General features: G+C 51.3%; 1 protein-coding gene across 2 annotated transcripts in view; it reads left to right on the top strand.

Moving 5' to 3' along the window:
• Positions 1–14709, top strand: part of ENPEP (glutamyl aminopeptidase) — a 297126-nt gene extending 282417 nt beyond the window's left edge. Inside the window, exons 19-20 of one of the 2 annotated variants that reach the window (XM_078676092.1) lie at positions 13432–13513; positions 13997–14709. In XM_078676092.1, coding sequence (XP_078532218.1) covers positions 13432–13513; positions 13997–14140 — 226 coding nt within the window. In that variant the 3' untranslated portion in view covers positions 14141–14709. Of the gene's footprint in view, positions 1–13385; positions 13514–13996 lie in introns of both variants that reach the window. The other variant, XM_078676093.1, reaches the window with a different exon arrangement.
• The last annotated feature ends 3871 nt before the right edge of the window (positions 14710–18580 follow it).

Here is an 18580-nt window from a genome sequence, read left to right as displayed (position 1 = left end):
ATCGTGTAGAGTCAGGATCGGAGTATGGGGATTCTCTGCCCTGACCAATCGGGCCAAAATCACTCCAGTTTTATCTCCTTTTGCTTGTAGCCATTGGCAATATGCAGTGTACGTATGTTTTTTCGAGTCTAAGCCAGTCATTTAGTAAACCTTTCTGGGCCCCATTCCAGTCCACTAATATGTCGGGTGTAAATGAAGCACTGCTTCGATGTCTCCTAGGTCTCTCTCACCTGCTTGGATATCCCTTTCCGGTTGTTGTTTAACACCTGAGATTGTCTTGAGACATAACCCTTGGAGAACGGTCTTCATCGCCTCCCAGTCCATAGCTCTACTCACAGAGGTACCCAAGTTCTCATGAAAATAGTGTGTTAGTGTGTCGCTGACTATGGACTCGAAAAGAGGGGCTGTCTGAACCCACACCCTTCTGGCATCGTTGGGCATCTGCGCTCCCTCCCAAAATTCAGAAGAACATGGGAGTGGTCTGATAGATTGACGGCCAGGTACACCAGATCCCAACATTCTTTGGGCTATATCACTGGAGAACAGGCAATAGTCCAACCGGCTGTGGGTTCCTGCTGTGGGAGTGTAACAGGAGAATATTTTTTCCTTTGGATGTCTGTCTCTCCATATGTTGAGAAGGTGCAAATCTTGCATCATGATGCGCAGTGCTCCGGTCAGATGGGGTTTAGTATGACCTTTGGGTGATTCTCGGTCTATGATACAGTTTAGGACAAAATTACAGTCTCCCACCATAATAATGTCAGTGGCGAGATAGAGCAAGGCAGCCACTGCGACCTTGGTGTAAAAGTCGGGCAGTTATTATTTGGTGCATAAACGTTCAACAGGCAGGCTTTCTAGCCGTCTAGGGTTCCATGTTGTATTAAGTACCTACCCTCTGGATCTAGAACATTACCTCTATGATGAAATGATATCGTGGGGGCCACCAATATCAGCATACCTTGGGCGTAGCTGGAGCATGAGGTGGCATACAACTGCCCTCACCATCATTTCCAGAGGCAAGTTATGGGGGTGTGGCTAAGCGCGTGATGGCGGCAGTCGCTCTAGAGTAGAGCTCCGGGCAGAGCTCCCCTTCCCCGGGCTGTTTCTCCGCCATTTCTCCGAAAAGCCGACTGAAATTGCGAGCGGAGCATTGTCCAGCTGCCGCCCACCCACTGACCAATTTTTGTTCGGAAGGTCCGACCCAGTAAGCACCGGCCTTTCCTGGAGGCCTCCAGCGGGGCTCCCTGCAAGCTGACCAGCGGAGACCACAACGAGAGGCCGTGGTCTGCGCTGCCGCGCGGGCCCATGCCTGCGGCCTGCTCGCTGGATCCGGCCTCCGGGATTGCTACCCACGGGGCCGATGGGCTCATCATCAGCTGCCCAGAGACGACATCGCCGGTGTCACCGGTAAGCGACGGGTAGGTGAGCACCGTCATTGCTGTGAGCGCCCGACGTGGAGGCAGAAGATACGGTCTGCGGCGTTACCACTTGGCCGCTGCCCGCCGAGACCGGCGTCATTGGGGCCCCCCAGACCACCACCAGGGACGTGCAGATACATCCGCGGCACTGGGGGAGCGAGGCGAGCCCCGCACGGAATCGCCCAACAACCAGATGCTCGTGACGAGTGCCCACAGTCACCGCAACCGAGACCATCACCCCAGGGGCCCCGCTGGAACCTGCGACGGGCGTGAATGCCCTCATTGAGAAGGCGCCGGAGGCCTGAAAGAGTGCCGCTAAGAGGGACAGGTGCGATAATTGCTGCCAACGACACCGACAGGGGCCGGTCAACACGAGACCCCCCCCTCCAGGACCTGTTATGACCGGCAATAGGAGGAGATCACAAGTATGAGCGCCCACTGAGAGACTGCGACTGCTGAGACCATACGGGGTGCTGGAAAGAGACATTGGAACTGGTAGGGCACGAAGCACCAAGAACCAAACCACTCCTGAAACAACTGGAAGCCCGACCCCACCCACCCCTGAGGAGCCCTAAGGAGACACTGCTGGGGGCCAAGCTGGGGATCTCGCTAACGCTCGACGGTTTGCTGCCATACGACCAGTTGCCTGCCGTGTACACGTACACTCTCAGAGCTGTTGATTGGCGCCTACTGCGTAATACTACCGCGCCTGCCTGCTTTGCGACACGACACGGACGACGCGTGGGACATCGGCCGCCAAGCCGAGCTGGAGCCATCGGGAGCAACACTACACCGCTGCACTCAGGCATCACCAAAACCGCGACCCAGAAGTCACCTCATCCTACTGTGAACCGGAGTGGACTGATAGCCTGGTAACCCTGCACATGTCCGGAGGGGTAAGGACCCGCCTAAAGGGAAGACTGACAAATTGCTAAAGAAGATGGCTGCCGACCCGGTAACCACGAGACTAGATAGCGTGCTCGCCGCCATGGAACGCATGGAACAGTCGCTCCAATTGACCAGAACATCCTTTGAATCCAAAATAGACAGCGTTGCCATAGATCTCACCCACCTGAGAGACGACCACAAGAAACTGGCTGATCGGACCAAGACTCTGGAGGGAACTGTGACGGAACTCAAGCCCAGAGTCACCCAAATGGATAAACAAGTACAAGACCTCCTGAACCGAGTAGAGTTCCTGGAAGACCGCGCTGAGGATGCGGAAGGGCGGGCAAGACGCAACAACATCAGGCTTGTGGGGGTCCCGGAAAAATGGGAGGGCAATAATCCTGCCCAACGTGTAGAAGACTGGCTAAGAGACATGCTACCAGAAGATACACTCTCGCCCTACTTCATGGTGGAACGGGCGCACCGAGTACCCACAAGACCACATACCACGGGCTCTAACCCAAGGCCGCTGCTCTTCAAGATACTGAATTATCGAGACAGGGACACAATCCTAAGAGAAACTAGACGCCTTGGGGAGATACGTATAGATAATGCCACTGTGATGTTCTTCCCGGACTACACTATACAGGTGCAACGCCAAAGGCACTCTTTCTTGGAGGTGAAACGGAGGCTCCGCACAGCAGGCCTCAAATATTCCCTCCTCTTTCCTGCGAAGCTGAGAGTGGTGGCACGGGACAAGACCTACTTCTTTAATAATCCTGAAGAAGTGAGCGAATGGCTCGACAGCGGTACGGACACGGCACCCAGACAGGCACAGAGCTATGAGGTGAGACCACGGACACGTTGACCGCGTCGTCGTCGCAGGAACAGGGACCAACAGAGCCGCCGCCCAGAGGAAGCATCACGCCACTCCCCGCCAGCAGACCAAATGCTACAGGAACAGCAGGATGCACTCCGGAGGGTTTCCCAGTTGAGCAATTCACCAACATCGGACGTCATACAAGACGCCAGCCCGCGGATAGTCCCAAGTGATGATGAAGCTATTTACGGACTACCAGACTCCCAGCTATCCATAGACCTACCGGATGTCACACCACAGACAGCTGACCAGATTCACTGAAGCCACGCAAGTAGTCCTAACGAACTCTGCCGAGACGGCGGGGACGGAGTTGGGGACCGGATAGACGCTGAGGCATTGTGAGCGCTGGACTTCGCCCGGGGTGTCTCCTACCACCCCGGAGATAGATGGAGTGAACTTGGCGTAGTGAGTATTCCCTCAGCCACATAGACACTGAGAAGGTAAGGTGATGGTGGGACCACGCTACTGTCCTTCCCCCTCTCTCCCCCCTGCCCGATGACCCTAACACACAGAGATCTTGCTATGACAGAGTCTTGAGAAGTGAGATCTACTTTACCTTCCCCTTACGTACATAGCCGGACCGAGGCCTAGAAACATGAAGCGGCGATGTACCCCCGCGAAATGACTTTGGCTGCATAGTATACGTACCATAAGGCCCGGGGAAGGACCAAAGACTTCCTTCCTTACTTGAATTCGTAGGCCGCCGAGACTGCGGCTAACACACGTTACCCCCTAGACTTGAGTATTGTTTCTTTGCCTCTTTGGTGTGTTTGGACGGCGACATGTTGCGACGCCGACCTTTTGGTATTTGTTACTGTTTTATATTGTTTGGATTTTATGACTCTTATCCCGTCCCCACCCTCTAAGATTTGCCTAGAATATTCCTCCATGTGCCAATGCCTGTGTCTGATCTGAGTGGGGGGAAGAGGCCAGGAGACCTGTGGAAATTCTCGCCTGGGGGGCGGAGAGTGGGTGGAGGGGGTGCTTCTTGCCGAAGTGCTGAATATGGCTGAAATCAAGATATGTACGTGGAATGTCAGAGGCATGCACACACCGTCGAGGCGCTACCAAATCTACTCTTATCTGAAACGTCACAAATTTCACGTGGCACTGTTGCAAGAAACACACTTAAACAGGACAGAAGTACACACACTGCGCCACAGATGGCGCGGAGAGCTTTACGCCATGGAGTACTCTTCCTTTGCTCGCGGGACACTCATGTGGATCCACCCGGGCACCCCATGGGCAGTCACAGACACACAGATAGACACAGAGGGTAGATACGTGATAGCTCGAGGCCGACTTGATGGGCACCCTGTAGTACTTGCCTCTTTGTACTCCCCCAACACTGACCAGGGCAAATTTTTTGATGGCCTCTCAATGACGCTGGCGTCCTGGCACGGAATCCCGTGGATTCTTGGGGGCGACTACAACCGTGTCCTGGATGTGAATCTGGACAGATCTACCGCACCCCCGGCCAATGCACTGACGCACAACACCACGAAAGCCCTCCTCAACTGGGCCATGCAATGGGATCTTCAAGATGCATGGAGAGCACACAACCCAACCACACGAACATATTCCTACTGGTCAGGTGCGCATGCCTTACATGTGCGCTTAGACCGATACATGATCACCACAGATCTTCTCCCGTTGGTCAAGGACACACAATATATGGGCCGCACACATTCAGATCATAACCCCCACACCCTGGCGATTGCTTGGGAACATCCCCACCCACCTATCCCCACCTGGCGCCTCCAACCGGACCTCTTACTAGACGCGACCTTCCGCGACTCCCTACTCACACAGACGGCACAATACTTTGAGCTCAACGCCGGCACGGCATCCTCCCCCCAGATCGAATGGGACGCATTTAAGGTGGTGACCCGGGGACTCTGTTTAGGCACACAGGGGCGCATGCGGCGACAGCTTGAAGACGACCTGACGCGACTGGAGACCGACCTGCTAGAGCTTGAACAACAGGCGGAGGGGGCTGCGGGAGATCGCTTGACGGAGGCCACAGCAGAACATGGTCGCCTCCTAGAACGCCTACGCAATGTCAACTTCGCTGCACACTATGCCCGCACGCATCGGCAAGGTGATAGGCCTGGCAAGCTGTTGACCTGGCTGATTGCACGGGAGGACCGCTCAGCCCCCATTTCAGCAATACAGGCAGAGGGAGGTAGATTGCTTCACACCCAGCGTCAAATACATGAGGCGTTCACAGGTCACTACTCGGGGTTATACCGCTCCTGACTGAATATCCCACTGCCTGACATAGCCGAGTATCTCTCACCCCTACAGTTGCCCACTCTAATGACTGCGCAACAAGACGACCTCGGAGCGCCACTAGACCCCGAGGAACTCCGCGACACCATTTTCAATCTCTCGAATGGCAAGTCTCCGGGACCAGATGGCTTACCAGCCGAATTCTACAAGGCCGCCTCGGACATTCTTATTCCCCACCTGGTGAAAATGTACACTGCAGCCACGGATGACTTTTCTCTGCCCCCGACGCTTAATGAGGCAACCCTCATATCTCTGCTCAAACCTGACAGAGATAGTGAGCGGATGGGATCCTACCACCCCCTAGCCCTCCTCAACACGGACTATAAAATCCTCGCCTCTACGCTTGCCCGAAGACTAGCCCCCATAGTACCCACCCTAGTACATCACGACCAGAACGGGTTCGTACCAACACGCCACACGTCCCATAACATCCGCCGTCTATTCCGCATACAAGAATACGCCACACGTCAATGGCCACGTGCCGGGTGCCTTGTGCTGGACTTGGAGAAAGCATTTGACTCGGTGGAATGGCCGTACCTGCGAGCAGTCATGGACAAATTTGAATTGGGGGACGACTACGAGACTATGGTTGGCCTCTTGTACCACAGACCCACAGTCCGCGTCCGAACTGGTACACTGCTTTCTGACCCTGTTTGTGTGCAGAGGGGCACCAGAGAGGGCTGCCCCCTGTCGCCCCTACTGTTCTCTTTAGCTGTAGAACCCCTGGCCGCGATACTCAGGTCTCGAGGAGCGGAGTGGGGTATACCGATGGCGGATGGCCTTCATGTAGTGTCCTTATATGCAGACGATCTCCTCCTCTATATCAAAGACCTGAGTGATGTCGGGTTTGAAAGTCAATTGGGCCAAATCAGGGGCATATTCCTTTGACCCGGATACACCCGAGAGTGAGATACGCATCGGCGGCGAGAGACTACGGTGATATCCCACGACATTCAGATACCTGGGAATTCACATTTACCGTAACCCTGTAGATTTATTAGAGGGGAACCTGATGAGAGCGATCGCTTCCATCCGATCGCAAGTTGGATTCTGGAAAACTCTACCGCTGAACGTCCCCAGCCGAGTAGCCCTGACAAAAATGATAGTTCTGCCAAGACTGTTGTATTATTTTGCCAATATTCCATCCTATGTCCCCAACCGGGTGTTCCGAGACCTTGAAGTCCTACTACGCGACCTGATCTGGAATAAAGGTCGACCGCGCATTGCGCTGACGAAACTATATATGCCTACCGAAGCGGGGGGACTGGCTGTTCCCAACATGGAGCTGTATTATCTGGCGTCGCAAATGCAGTGGGTGTCAGGATGGCTGGGTGGCAGGAACATGGGAGACACCGCCACGGACACCGCTGTCTGGTCCCAGTTGCAGATCCAAGTGCTGTTTCACCCACTGACCCGGACCCCCCGCCCCTCGCAGCTGTACCTTGCGGTAGCGCGCAGATGTTTCCTGCGCTGCCTGCGCCTCACCCGGATAACAATGCCATATGCCCCGATACTCCCCCTACTGGGCACCCCGACTGCGACGGGGGCACTGACGGTTGTAAAGCTTGATAGCTGGACCACTGCAGGAGTGGAAACGCTAGGAGACCTATACTCCGATGGCGCCCTCCTCCCCTTTGCCAGACTTGTGGAGGACACATCTCTCCCAGCTGGACAGTTCCTATTGCACGCGTCCCTCCTCCACACGCTGACTGCCGCCTGGGGTGACATGTCTGATGAGCTGCCCATGCACCATTTTATACAATACCTCTTCGTTATGAGCAATGGCACACACATAATTCACTGGCTAGCACAAGCTCTCCACCTTCACAATCAGCCTGACACCGTGCAACTGAGAGCGAAATGGGCGGCAGACAGGGGGAGGGATTGGACAGATAAGGAGTGGGCGATGGTCCAGGTTGGTCCAGTTAACATCCCACGTAACCCTCGCTTCAAACTTATACAACTCTACATACTACACCGCGCATACCTCACTCCGGACAAAATAAACAGGTATTTTTCAGTCACGGATACCGCCTGCAGCCGCTGCTCCTTGGTGGGAGCGGACCTCCTCCATATGCTCTGGCTCTGCCCCACCCTTCAGCACTACTGGGATGGGGTGACTGCGCTGCTTACGCATTGCACTAAAGAACGCGTGCCGAGGACCTGGGAGGCCTGCCTACTGGGGCTATATAAACGCACAAAGCTGAACAAAGTCCAGGCCCGATACTGGGATCTTGGATTGATCACGGCCAAACGACTGCTCACCAAGCGGTGGAAAGCCGACACCCCTCCGCACATACGACACTGGAGCCTATCCCTCATAAATTGGGCGCGAGCTGAGAGCACAGTCCTGCGGCGAGAAGAAACGGCAGGTCTCAGGAAATTCCCAATCGCACAACAATGGGATGATATCCTCCAATCCTTTCAACAGAAATGTGTAGACCAAGGGATCACGTGAAGAGAAGTAGGCTATTCCCCCGTACCCCTTCCTACGATGGACTCCATGAGAAACATTTACACCCAGCAGCCCTCCCTACTCATATGATTTTCCTTTTCCCCCCTCCCCAGCACCCACGCACCATTACACCATTACATACGCCACACTGATCGCTGCCTACACGACTCCCACGTCCCGATAGACGCATGCTGCATGCCTGGCTGTTTCACAATGCTGTGTACATCGCCACCCCACGCTTATGTCCCCGCACACCCAACTACTATCGGGAGTCCTGCCAAGGGCTACCACATGAGCCGTACTTTACTACCTCACTTGGCACGCCCTTATGGTGGTGGTCCCCCCTTGTATACTTAACTTGCAGGCGGACCACACACTATAATCTCCAACCTACCTACCCACTCGACCGCTACTGACACAATGGCACTGCACTTCCCTCCCTGAACACATGGCTATATCTACCCACACTCCCTCCCCCTCTAAAGTGTACTCCCCAAGTTATTGTTTTGAAGTTTATTGGCGCAATGGTCCTGCGTCCCCTTTTGACCAGGTTCTTTGAAGTTAGTTACCGTACACACTGCGTCATGGGACCTTTGAGAGTAGTAGCCATAGCCGAGGTGATCCTAGCTGAACTCCAATACAGACATTCGCCACTTCCATTAGGGAGGATAAGCTGTCTAGGTACTCGCTCACAGACACACCTGGGATGCCGCGCAGCCTCATCTCCTACTACCACTGCCCCGCGCCCTCTTGGAGGGCAGACCTAGCTGACACCTTTCCGCGAGACACACATATGTAAGAACGGGCCACTATCCATCTGACGAAGTTGATGAGCGCTATAATAACGCTGTACTTACGGGTTCACATAAAAAAGAGAAAAACCCACAGACCTATACCTCAACTTTACTAAATGTTTGGATGATTGTGAAGTGCTAAAATGGAACTGTTCACGCCGCCGAACCTCAGGGTTGTCGGCCTTGAGGCTGTGTTCATCTACTAATAACTCTGCAGTTACAGATATACGCGGCTGGCCCTGATGGGTTGTAAGCCGAACGCTGTGTATAATGCACGTTGATTAATTAAGGTTTTTAAAATATAAAAAAAAATAATAATAATAATAATTTCCAGAGGCAAGTTATGCAGGCTCCCCATACAGGTGTTTCTTGTAAAAATGTGATAGATATTTTATAGTGTTTCAGATAGGCATGTACCCTCCTATGCTTCTCAAATTGGGCAATGCCCCGGACATTCCAGGATATTAGTTCAGTTGCATGTTCTGTCATCTTTGGGTATTAGTAAACCAGCTGGTAGGGATGTCTTCCTGCCCAGCACTCTTCTAAGAAGGCAGGCTGGGATCAACAGCTGGGACCATAGTGTACAAGAGCAACATGCAGTTCTACAACCATTCAAACGCTCTGAGACCGAATGGTGACATATGCGCTATACAAAAATAAATACATAAACATAAACATAAGAACAGAACTTCTACCCAATCCCACTCCCCATGGGCTGCTGAGCTTAAACCTCCTGCCAAGCAACTGGCCAGTCAGAGGCCAACTTCTGCAGCCCTAATCTCTAAAACATAAATCCAAATGAAATCAAAACAGTGCAACTTTATGCTCTGCTACAGGTAAGGACTCAGGACAGGGTGCACGGCCGAAAGCACTCAAGCTCCCTCTGGCGTAGAAGTCCCTCTGCCTGGCACCGCTCCAAAGGTACTCACAGTATCTTAAAGCCAAGTGGACAGATTGTGGGGATCACTCCAAGCAAGTGCTGTCACTAGCTGTTCCACGGTCACTGCAGCATCTCTGGAATGAGTTTCTCAAGTACTATGCCACGTTCGTTGCCCGGAGTGTACCATCTGGACAGACTACAATTTTCTCCCGGTGTCAGTTATTTCAAGACTCCTCCATCATCACTTCCTTCTGAGGTGGGCAGATTGTCTCTGTGTGTTTGGGCTAAGCTGATCCTCTTGTCCCATACTCTGGCTAGTGGTCTGCGCCAGGGTGTCCAACCAGTCACTGGCTTCCCCAGAACTAAAAAAGAACAGCACCTTCATATTGGACATGTAGCTTGGCTGGAAAGAGCAGGCTGTGTTTCAAGTTCATGTCCCTGATTCTCTTTTTGACCGCAATGAAAGTTTTTTGTTGTTCTTGCAGTCTTTGTGTGTAGTTGGGGAATATAGAGATGGTTTTCAACTGGAACAGCGGAGGGCCCTGTATTCGGACAAATTGAAGGATGGCATCACAGTCAGTGAAGTTAAACAAGTGGGCAATTTTAGTCCTCTGAGGGGCTTCAGATTTTGGTAGGGAAGCAAGTGCTCTGTGAGCCCTCTCAATCATGAAGACTGTAGATAGTCTTTTTGGAAGAAGGTCCGTAGTAATCCACTCCTTTAGGAACAGTTCGGCGGATTGCCCTTCCACTTTTTCTGGAAAGCCTATGAATCGTAGATTGTTCCTCCAGGATCGCCCTTCAGAATCCTCTATACTTTCATCCAGTCGGGTTGTCAGCTTCTGAAGGTTAAAGACTGTGGTGCACAGGTTATGTAAGTCTTATTGTAAGGTGTCGACGGGTTGTTCCATGGCGGTCACTCCGTCCGCCACCTTCCATACATCTGTCAGGAGTAACTTAACATCTATTAATTGATTTTGTTTAACATATCATCTTGTGAGCTTTGTATTGCTACCAGAAAATCTACAAGAGACTGGGCTGAGCTCGCTGCCTCTTCAGGTCTATTCTCTGGGCCTTCATCCCTTCCACCTTGACATGGTAGCCAGCCAGCAGGGTATGTGTGTAATTGACAATTTTGTTCAACTGTGCTTGGATTCCCTGTCCTTTACCATGATGGCAGGAGCCCCTAATACCGGTCCAAGGGTTTAGGATCTGGTCGAATTTTTGTGTCACCTTTGGGGATTCCCATGTACACCGCAAGAGTCTGGCATCAGCTGGGAGTTAATGGTAGCCCTCCACAGTCTAGGGCTCGATCCAGAAGGAGCAGCCCACAGGGGGCTGGTGTACAGACACTCCTATGGTTGTGGATTGGGATTTTGTGTGGTTTGCAGTAACCAGAGGCAGTCCCCAGAAGTGCAACTGCTTCCCCAGGCCCCCCTGTGAACACAGTCTCCTACTCGTTGGGCGTCCAGGTGTGGCAGCTCTCTTTCGCCACCATTCAATCACCTGGGTGGCAGGTGAGACTCTTCCGGCACAATCAACGCTCCCAGGGAGGCACTGCACAGGGTTACTGAAGGGTGGGCCAACGAGTCCTGCAGTCTTTATGGTGCGCAGTATCCGCTGAACAGCAGGGTGTGGTTTGTCCACCCCCACAGGGCTCCCTCCAGACACATTGTACCCAAAGTCTTCAGCCATTATTGCAGTACCTGAAAGGGGGGCTCCTAGAAGGGCTCGTTCAAACGGCTCCTGCCGCTGGCGAAGTCGGCCACGGTACAAAATAGCTAGCCCACCCCAGCTCCTCCCGGCAACAAGACCAGGTGTCACAGGGCTGCTCAACTAGTCTGACCGCTCACTCAGCACGCCCGATTCTTGGGCAAAGAGAGGAAATCCCCTCCAGGCTCCCAATGCGTGACCAGGGACTGCAGCTGTTCAAGGGCGTGGATTTAGGACATCCAATGCGGTGGGTCAGTGACCTGCCTTTTTCTGACACTCAACTGGACCCGAGTGCTGCAGGAATCTCCTGGCAGTCTTCCCACAATGTAGTTTGCTGGAGGAGGGCAACGGGGGTAGATGGCTGCATAAACTGGAGGATTAGGTCAGGATTTCACTGTTACCAGTGGGAGCTTGGTCGGGAGTGTCCAATCGGCCATCTTGCTTGGCCACAGATAAAAATCCCTCCTTATCCTTCAGGCTGCTTTGTGTTGGGGTTGCTCTCATAATAACCAATTGGTCCGGTAGATCAGGTTACTATCTTGGTGTTATAAAATTCAATACCCAACAAATAAATTTGCATGTGTTTTATACTAGAACACCTACAACGTATTCATGTATGTTCATCATACCTGTAATGCACTTACACTAAAACATGCAATGCAATCTTGACATTTTTCAACCAGTTGACCTTACAAATTCTCTGTAATCATCTCACAGTATATGTCCATATTCTAGTCCAGTTGCTTAATAAGTGTTGCTTTCTATGACTGATTTTGCTCAAATATTCATTTTCTAAAGTGATCAAGCATCTACCGCTCAGGTCTATGGAGGGAGCAAGACCTCCTCAGCACTACCCTCAGCGAAATGAACAGAAGATAAGCTGAGATCAGCCACGGAACAACATACTTTCCCTTCTGAAATTCTAATTGTCTGCCTCTAGGATACAGAATGTTAAAGACACAGGAGGAGTTTCCTATCACATTTGCTAACTCTGAAATCATGAATATGGTTGATGTTTAAACCATTTGCTATAATGTACTAAGCAAACTATGTTTTATTCTCAATCAAATACATAAATTTACTCCCATAGGCCTGCACTTGAAGTAGTTTTCTTTTAGACTTCCATTTGTAGTAAATGCGTGCTTTTTGTGTAATGCAGAGGTGTCGAAGAGTACAGTCTCATTTTTTAAGCAGAAGTTCCTGAATTATTATCTGAATTCCAGGTGACTTCCATGTGAATAATTTTTTGCATATGTAAAAGTAACAGATATACATCTGTAAATGTGCCACTCAGATACAATTGCACTCATTAGCTTTCTATTGTTTTCCAAGAAAATATGTTCCCATATAAAAAATAACTTTTCCTATTCCCCATCAATTTTCCAAAGCGGATGCATATTTACTTTTGCCCTTATGAGAAGAACACCTAGTATGGAAATACACCTGCTAATACCAACGAACTTGCTAGTAAGAGGGTGTTCACTTAAATGGATGTTCGTCTACATACAGGCGTACCATGCAAGTTTGATAATATAGGTCGGAAAACCAATGTTTTGTGGATGTAGATTTGCATTTTATGAACAGAAAACACAGGTTTCCACCTCATACCTTCGTAACTGTTCCATTAAGGAGAAAAGGCAAGAGATAGAACCCAAGAGGACAGTTATGTTCACCTCATCGAAGAAGGTAGCGGAGACTCTTTAAGATGAGGATAACTTCTTTAATAAGTTACATGTACAAGAGACCCCAGCCAGCCTCAGCAATCTTCAGCAGTCAATTGAGTTAGAACCTTCAATTACACCAATACATCCTAACAACCAACTAGACATTCTGATATATGAGATCATTACAAGTGTACACAATACCACAACAATCTTCATGATACAATTATTCATATAGAAGAAACTGACGCTCTCAAAAGCACAAAAAAAATATGCCGCCAATTTATAGGTTATTGGACAGATGCAGTGTACTTCAACATTGTGCAGATACCCGACTTTAGCTGGAAAGTCTGACAAATACAATGCATTCTGGGTTGTGAAATTGAAATGTCATTTGTTAAATTTAGATGTGCATTGAGCAGTACACTATTTGACCAGAATGTTTTGTTTCAGATATACTATCAACGACAGGAACCTTGGTCGGCTACCAACAAGAATAACTGGTGCTTTCAACAGTGATATCCAGCTGTGGCAGGTAAAGGACAATAAATATTTTATTTATTCGAAGGGACCCCTTCCACTTTGTGAATGGTAGTGCAAACGTTTTCATTTTTCTTTTTTAAACGCAACCCGTTTTCCTTTAAGGAAAACAGGTTGTTATTTTTTCAAAATGATTGCTTTATTGAAAAGCAAGCACAGACATGGTGGTCTGCTGACCCCAGCAGGCCACCATCCCGTGACTTTAGCCATTCCTAATGGGTCGCAAATTGCAAACTTTCTCATTAATATTCATGAGGTAGGCAAATTTGGGACCAACTAGGAATCGCTAAATGGAACTCATGGAGCTTCATACATTAGGAATAGTGATTACCTAATTTAGATTCACAGAAATCGCAATTAGGCCATCGCTATTTCCAATATTGACCCATGTGGCCCTTCATTTCATATGATGAAATTCATTCCATGTGTTTATGTCTCTGCCTGTAGTAACCTCTATTTTGCTCTGATGTTATTGCAGATGGAGAATTTCTTTGCAAAATATCCAAATGCCGGAGCAGGAGCCACACCAAGGAAACAAGCACTGGAAACAGTGAAGAATAATATTAACTGGGTTAAAAGAAATAATGAAGAGATAAGGTTATGGCTGGAAGACAATGTTTGACCTTCCTTTTAGCTGTGCAAAGACTGGGTTGGTGTATAAAAGTCAACCAAGATTTTAATGACATAATTGACATTTTTTTATTTCTCTGCAATGTTACCCACCAGTCCATTCTGGATAGGATGAATCAACAACGTCCAGGCTGCCGTCCGTGGATAGTCACTCTTCCATCTACTCTATCTCCGGACTGCAAAGCCCCTCCAGTGCCTTCCAATATGTCACTGCACTTCTTTAGGGCCAAACAGCACATTACTCTGTGTGACTAAATTTGGGCATTCATGTCACTGCCTCAGAATTCCTCGAAACACTCCACGCTGTATTGATCATTGAATGTTATCTCTCATTCTGTACAAAGAGGTGATAAACCATATTATCTTTTCCATATGTTTTTTTCTAATTTTTTGTCTCAGACACCATCATCGAAACAATGTCTAACAAATGATTTTGTATTTAATTTACTGGGCACACCTGCTACTTTCTTTTTCTTCTGGAGAATAATTTTATTTTTTGTATTTATGCACTGATACATTGTGAATATTTTATTCTTCTACCATTAAATAAAATGCTCTAAACTCGGATTGATCCCCTAATTGAATTCTTTTCTTTTTAAGCATGACTATCAATTGAAATCGTCCATTTTATTTGTTCCTATACATAACATACCAGCTTGTTGCTCTTGTAACTGAGCTTCAATTGTTCCTACAGTCTGTTCAGGATGACTCTGTTGAACACTTTGCTTGGGGTTGATAGAAAAGTTATGCCACTGTAGTTCCCAAATAAGTAGAATCTTCTCATATTTATGGACATGTCTTTTGTGTACACATTACACTGGATATTATTTAGACAATAACATTTGTTATGTTCATGCACATACTATGGCGTTTGCTCTTGATTGCATTTATAATATGTACTTGCATATTTAGAAATTTGAGCTCAAGTCTTATTGCTGCTGCATGTCATGAAGATACAAACATGGAAGCTCAAAACGTCTGCACATAACCATGATGGATGTTCAAGCACCTCTGTGCATGCGCTTCAAACTAGTTTAGGGATCTTGTTTTCTGAACCCTCCAATAGCGGATGGACGGTCACGCTATAGTCATCTTTTGGACAACATTGTTCTTCATGTTCTTTACAAGAAGAGGAAGGTTTCAGATAGATATTAGTGTTGGATTCAGAGAGTTCCACATGCTAGGATGCTGAACCCTAATAGAATGGTACAATCACCACCCCCTTTTGTACCGCTTTGGCCGCCATAAGTGTGGCAGGGTGTTGGACCCGGCCTCGTGGCGTGGTCCTACCCCTCCCGCATGGCGGGCCCCGGACGACATCGGCCCTCCACCCAGCCCGGGTCGGCCCTGGGCACACCTCTGCACGACCTACAAACCACCCGATCCGCCCCCCGGTGGCCCACCACCACTGTCACGGCACCCTTGGGCCGCCCCAGCGTTACCGGTCCGGTGCCCACCAAGACCCACATTCCAGGCCCGACGCCATCTTGGGCCCATCACGTCACAGGCACGTGGTCCCGGCCCAGCCGCGACCCTAGCCCCAGCGAGCCTGCCATCGAGGCACCAAGAACCTCCGGGTGGTAGAGTGGCCACTCAACCAGAGACAAGGAGAGGGGAGTTTCGATGGCTCTCCAACCATCCCCGGACGCCTGGTAGCGATCGCCCTCCCGCCTCCCTGGGCGCTGGCTCCACCCCCCTGCTGGGTGTCTGGACACCATCATCCCGGCCCCTCTGACCCCCAGGCGAGAGGGTCCGGACATCAAAGGACTCCAGACCTATATCTGGGCCAGCCCCGGAGTAGGACGGGAGTTGTATCACGGAGTCGAGAAGCCCTGCTGACGCTGTCGGCTGACCCTGAGACTAACTCACCTTATTGCCCTACCTGGAGCCTGCTGGCGCTGCCGCGGTCCACCTTCGCTGTAACCACCTTGGAGCCTGCTGGCGCTGCCGTGGTCCACCTTCGCTGTAACCACCTTGGAGCCTGCTGGCGCTGCCGCGGTCCACCTTCGCTGTAACCACCTTGGAGCCTGCTGGCGCTGCCGCGGTCCACCTTCGCTGTAACCACCTTGGAGCCTGCTGGCGCTGCCGCGGTCCACCTTCGCTGTAACCACCTTGGAGCCTGCTGGCGCTGCCGCGGCCCATCTTCGCTGTAACCCCCTTGGAGCCTGCTGGCGCTGCCGCGGTCCATCTTCGCAGTAACCACCTTGGAGCCTGCTGGCGCTGCCGCGGCCCAACCTTCCGGAACCCCCCAGCTCGAGGATTGAGAGCTGTGCATAGGGTCTCCTTGCCACCGACCATCTATAAGACTGTCCCGCTACCTGACCCCTTGTCACAAGACTTTCCCGGTCCCAGGATCGGCTGTATATATTGAAACAATACTTATTGCCAGATAAAGCTTGAAAACTCTATCTACGTGTTGTGTACTTTTGTAGTGGTGTAGTTACTCTGCTGTGCGATACTAGAAGAGGGCCCCCCGTCGGAGGACCCCTCGACATCGCTCGGTCCCTTCTCCGAAGGAGGGGTAGACCTAGGGGTGGTCAGTCAGACACCTTCTGCCGCCCCCGGGTTCGCCTTTCTAACATTGGTGGCAGGCGCTGCGATCCGAGCTCACGCAAAATCGTACAGAGAGGGATCTACCCGCTACAGCGAAAAAACACACGGAGACCATGACGACCCAAGGAACAAATCCATCGGCCGAATTCCAGAAAGAAAAGATGGAAGAATACAGCCACAAAGAACTAAAACAATTCTGTAAAGATATGGGTATCGCTACCACTGGCCTGAATACAAAAGAGGACTTCAAATCGGCCCTACAAGCCTGGGTGGAAACCCGAGACGGGCCACCCCAAGAGGAGAATAGTCCGAATGGACAACCGGAAACCAGCGCACCCCCGACGGGGGAAAGAACCGCAACCCTAAACGCGGACCTCATCTATGAAGACGCTCGAGAACGAGAGCGCAACCGGCTACACGAATTGGAGCTTGCACGACTCCGGTTAGACGGAGAACTCCAGCTAGCAGAGAGAAAGATAGCCCTCGAGCAACTACGGCTGGAGGGGGATCTAGAAGAAAAACGGAGACAACGTGAACTCGAAGAAAAACAATTAGCCTATGAACACGAACGAGGCCGAAAGAACTCGAAATCAAAGCCAAACTAAGCGAAGATAGCACAGCCGGGGCCAAGACCTCGGCCCCTCCCGTGGACACCAAGGTTCACCTACCGAAAGATGTAGTCAAAGAATACTACAAGAACGACGACATCCAACAGTGGTTCAAAGCCTACGAGGTGGCCATGACCGCCCATCGGGTGCCCCTGAAGGACTGGGGCGCCGGCCTGTGCGGAAAGTTCGTCAACGAAGGGAGGGACGCCCTGCTGGAACTCCCTGACACCGAAATGACTTCCTATGAACACATGAAAACGGCCCTACTCACACGCTACGGACTCACCCTCGAGATGTACCGGCAGAGGTTCCGAGACTGTAAAAAAATCCCCGGTACAACTTGGGTGGAATATGTGAACTTTTTTAGCAGAGCCTTCGTGGGGTGGGTCAAAGGCAGTCAGGTCACTACCTACCAGCAGTTGGTCGACCTGATATTATGGGAGCACCTCTCCAACAACTGCTTCATTGAACTACGACAACACCTCCTCGACAGCAAGTTGACCGAGCCGCGAAAACTAGCGATCGAAGCAGATCGGTGGGCGAGCACCCGTGTCCACCGGAACCCCACAGGAGAATACGGACGAGGGTCCCCGGGGAACCACCGGCCGCGAGGCGGCGGGTCGGGCATCAGCCGAGGCCGAGACCTCCCGCCGGGGTCTTCGGCTGCCTCCGCTACCCCAACCTCCGGCCCGAGGGGGGCCCCTCCGGCCCGACCGGGACCACGCCCCAACGTTACGTGCCACAGATGCCAACGGCTGGGTCACTATGCCAATGACCCTCTCTGCCCCATGAACCAACGGCCCGGCACCACCGGCCCCCCCGGTCGACAAATCACTGCAGCCGCTCTAAGCGAAGAAAGAGATGAAGAAGAAGAGGTCCCTATGGAACCAGAAGAATAGGAGTCCGCGGCCATGTGCCTCGCCTCCCTGGGCGACAAAGACATGATCCCTCGGGACCAGATTCCGATCAACACCCAGAAGTACCGCCAGTGGGTCACCATCAACGGACGCCGGGCCGAGGCTCTCCGTGACACGGGGGCCAGCATAACCGCCGTCTGCTGCCATCTGGTGACCCCAGAACAAATCTTGCCACACGTTCTGTGCCCTGTCCGGTCAGCGGACAATTCTGAGAGCCTGTGCCAGATGGCCCGCATCCCCTTCGAGTGGGGAGGGGTGTCCGGCATGCTGAAAGTCACCGTCCGAGACGATGCCCCAGTAGACTGCCTCCTAGGGAACGACCTGGAAAGTTCCCCCTGGGCACAAATCGAACGA

The sequence above is a fragment of the Lissotriton helveticus genome, chromosome 2_1, assembly GCF_964261635.1.
Source record: "Lissotriton helveticus chromosome 2_1, aLisHel1.1, whole genome shotgun sequence".
NCBI classification, from domain to species: domain Eukaryota; kingdom Metazoa; phylum Chordata; class Amphibia; order Caudata; family Salamandridae; genus Lissotriton; species Lissotriton helveticus.
This window is presented reverse-complemented; position numbering and strand designations above follow the sequence as displayed.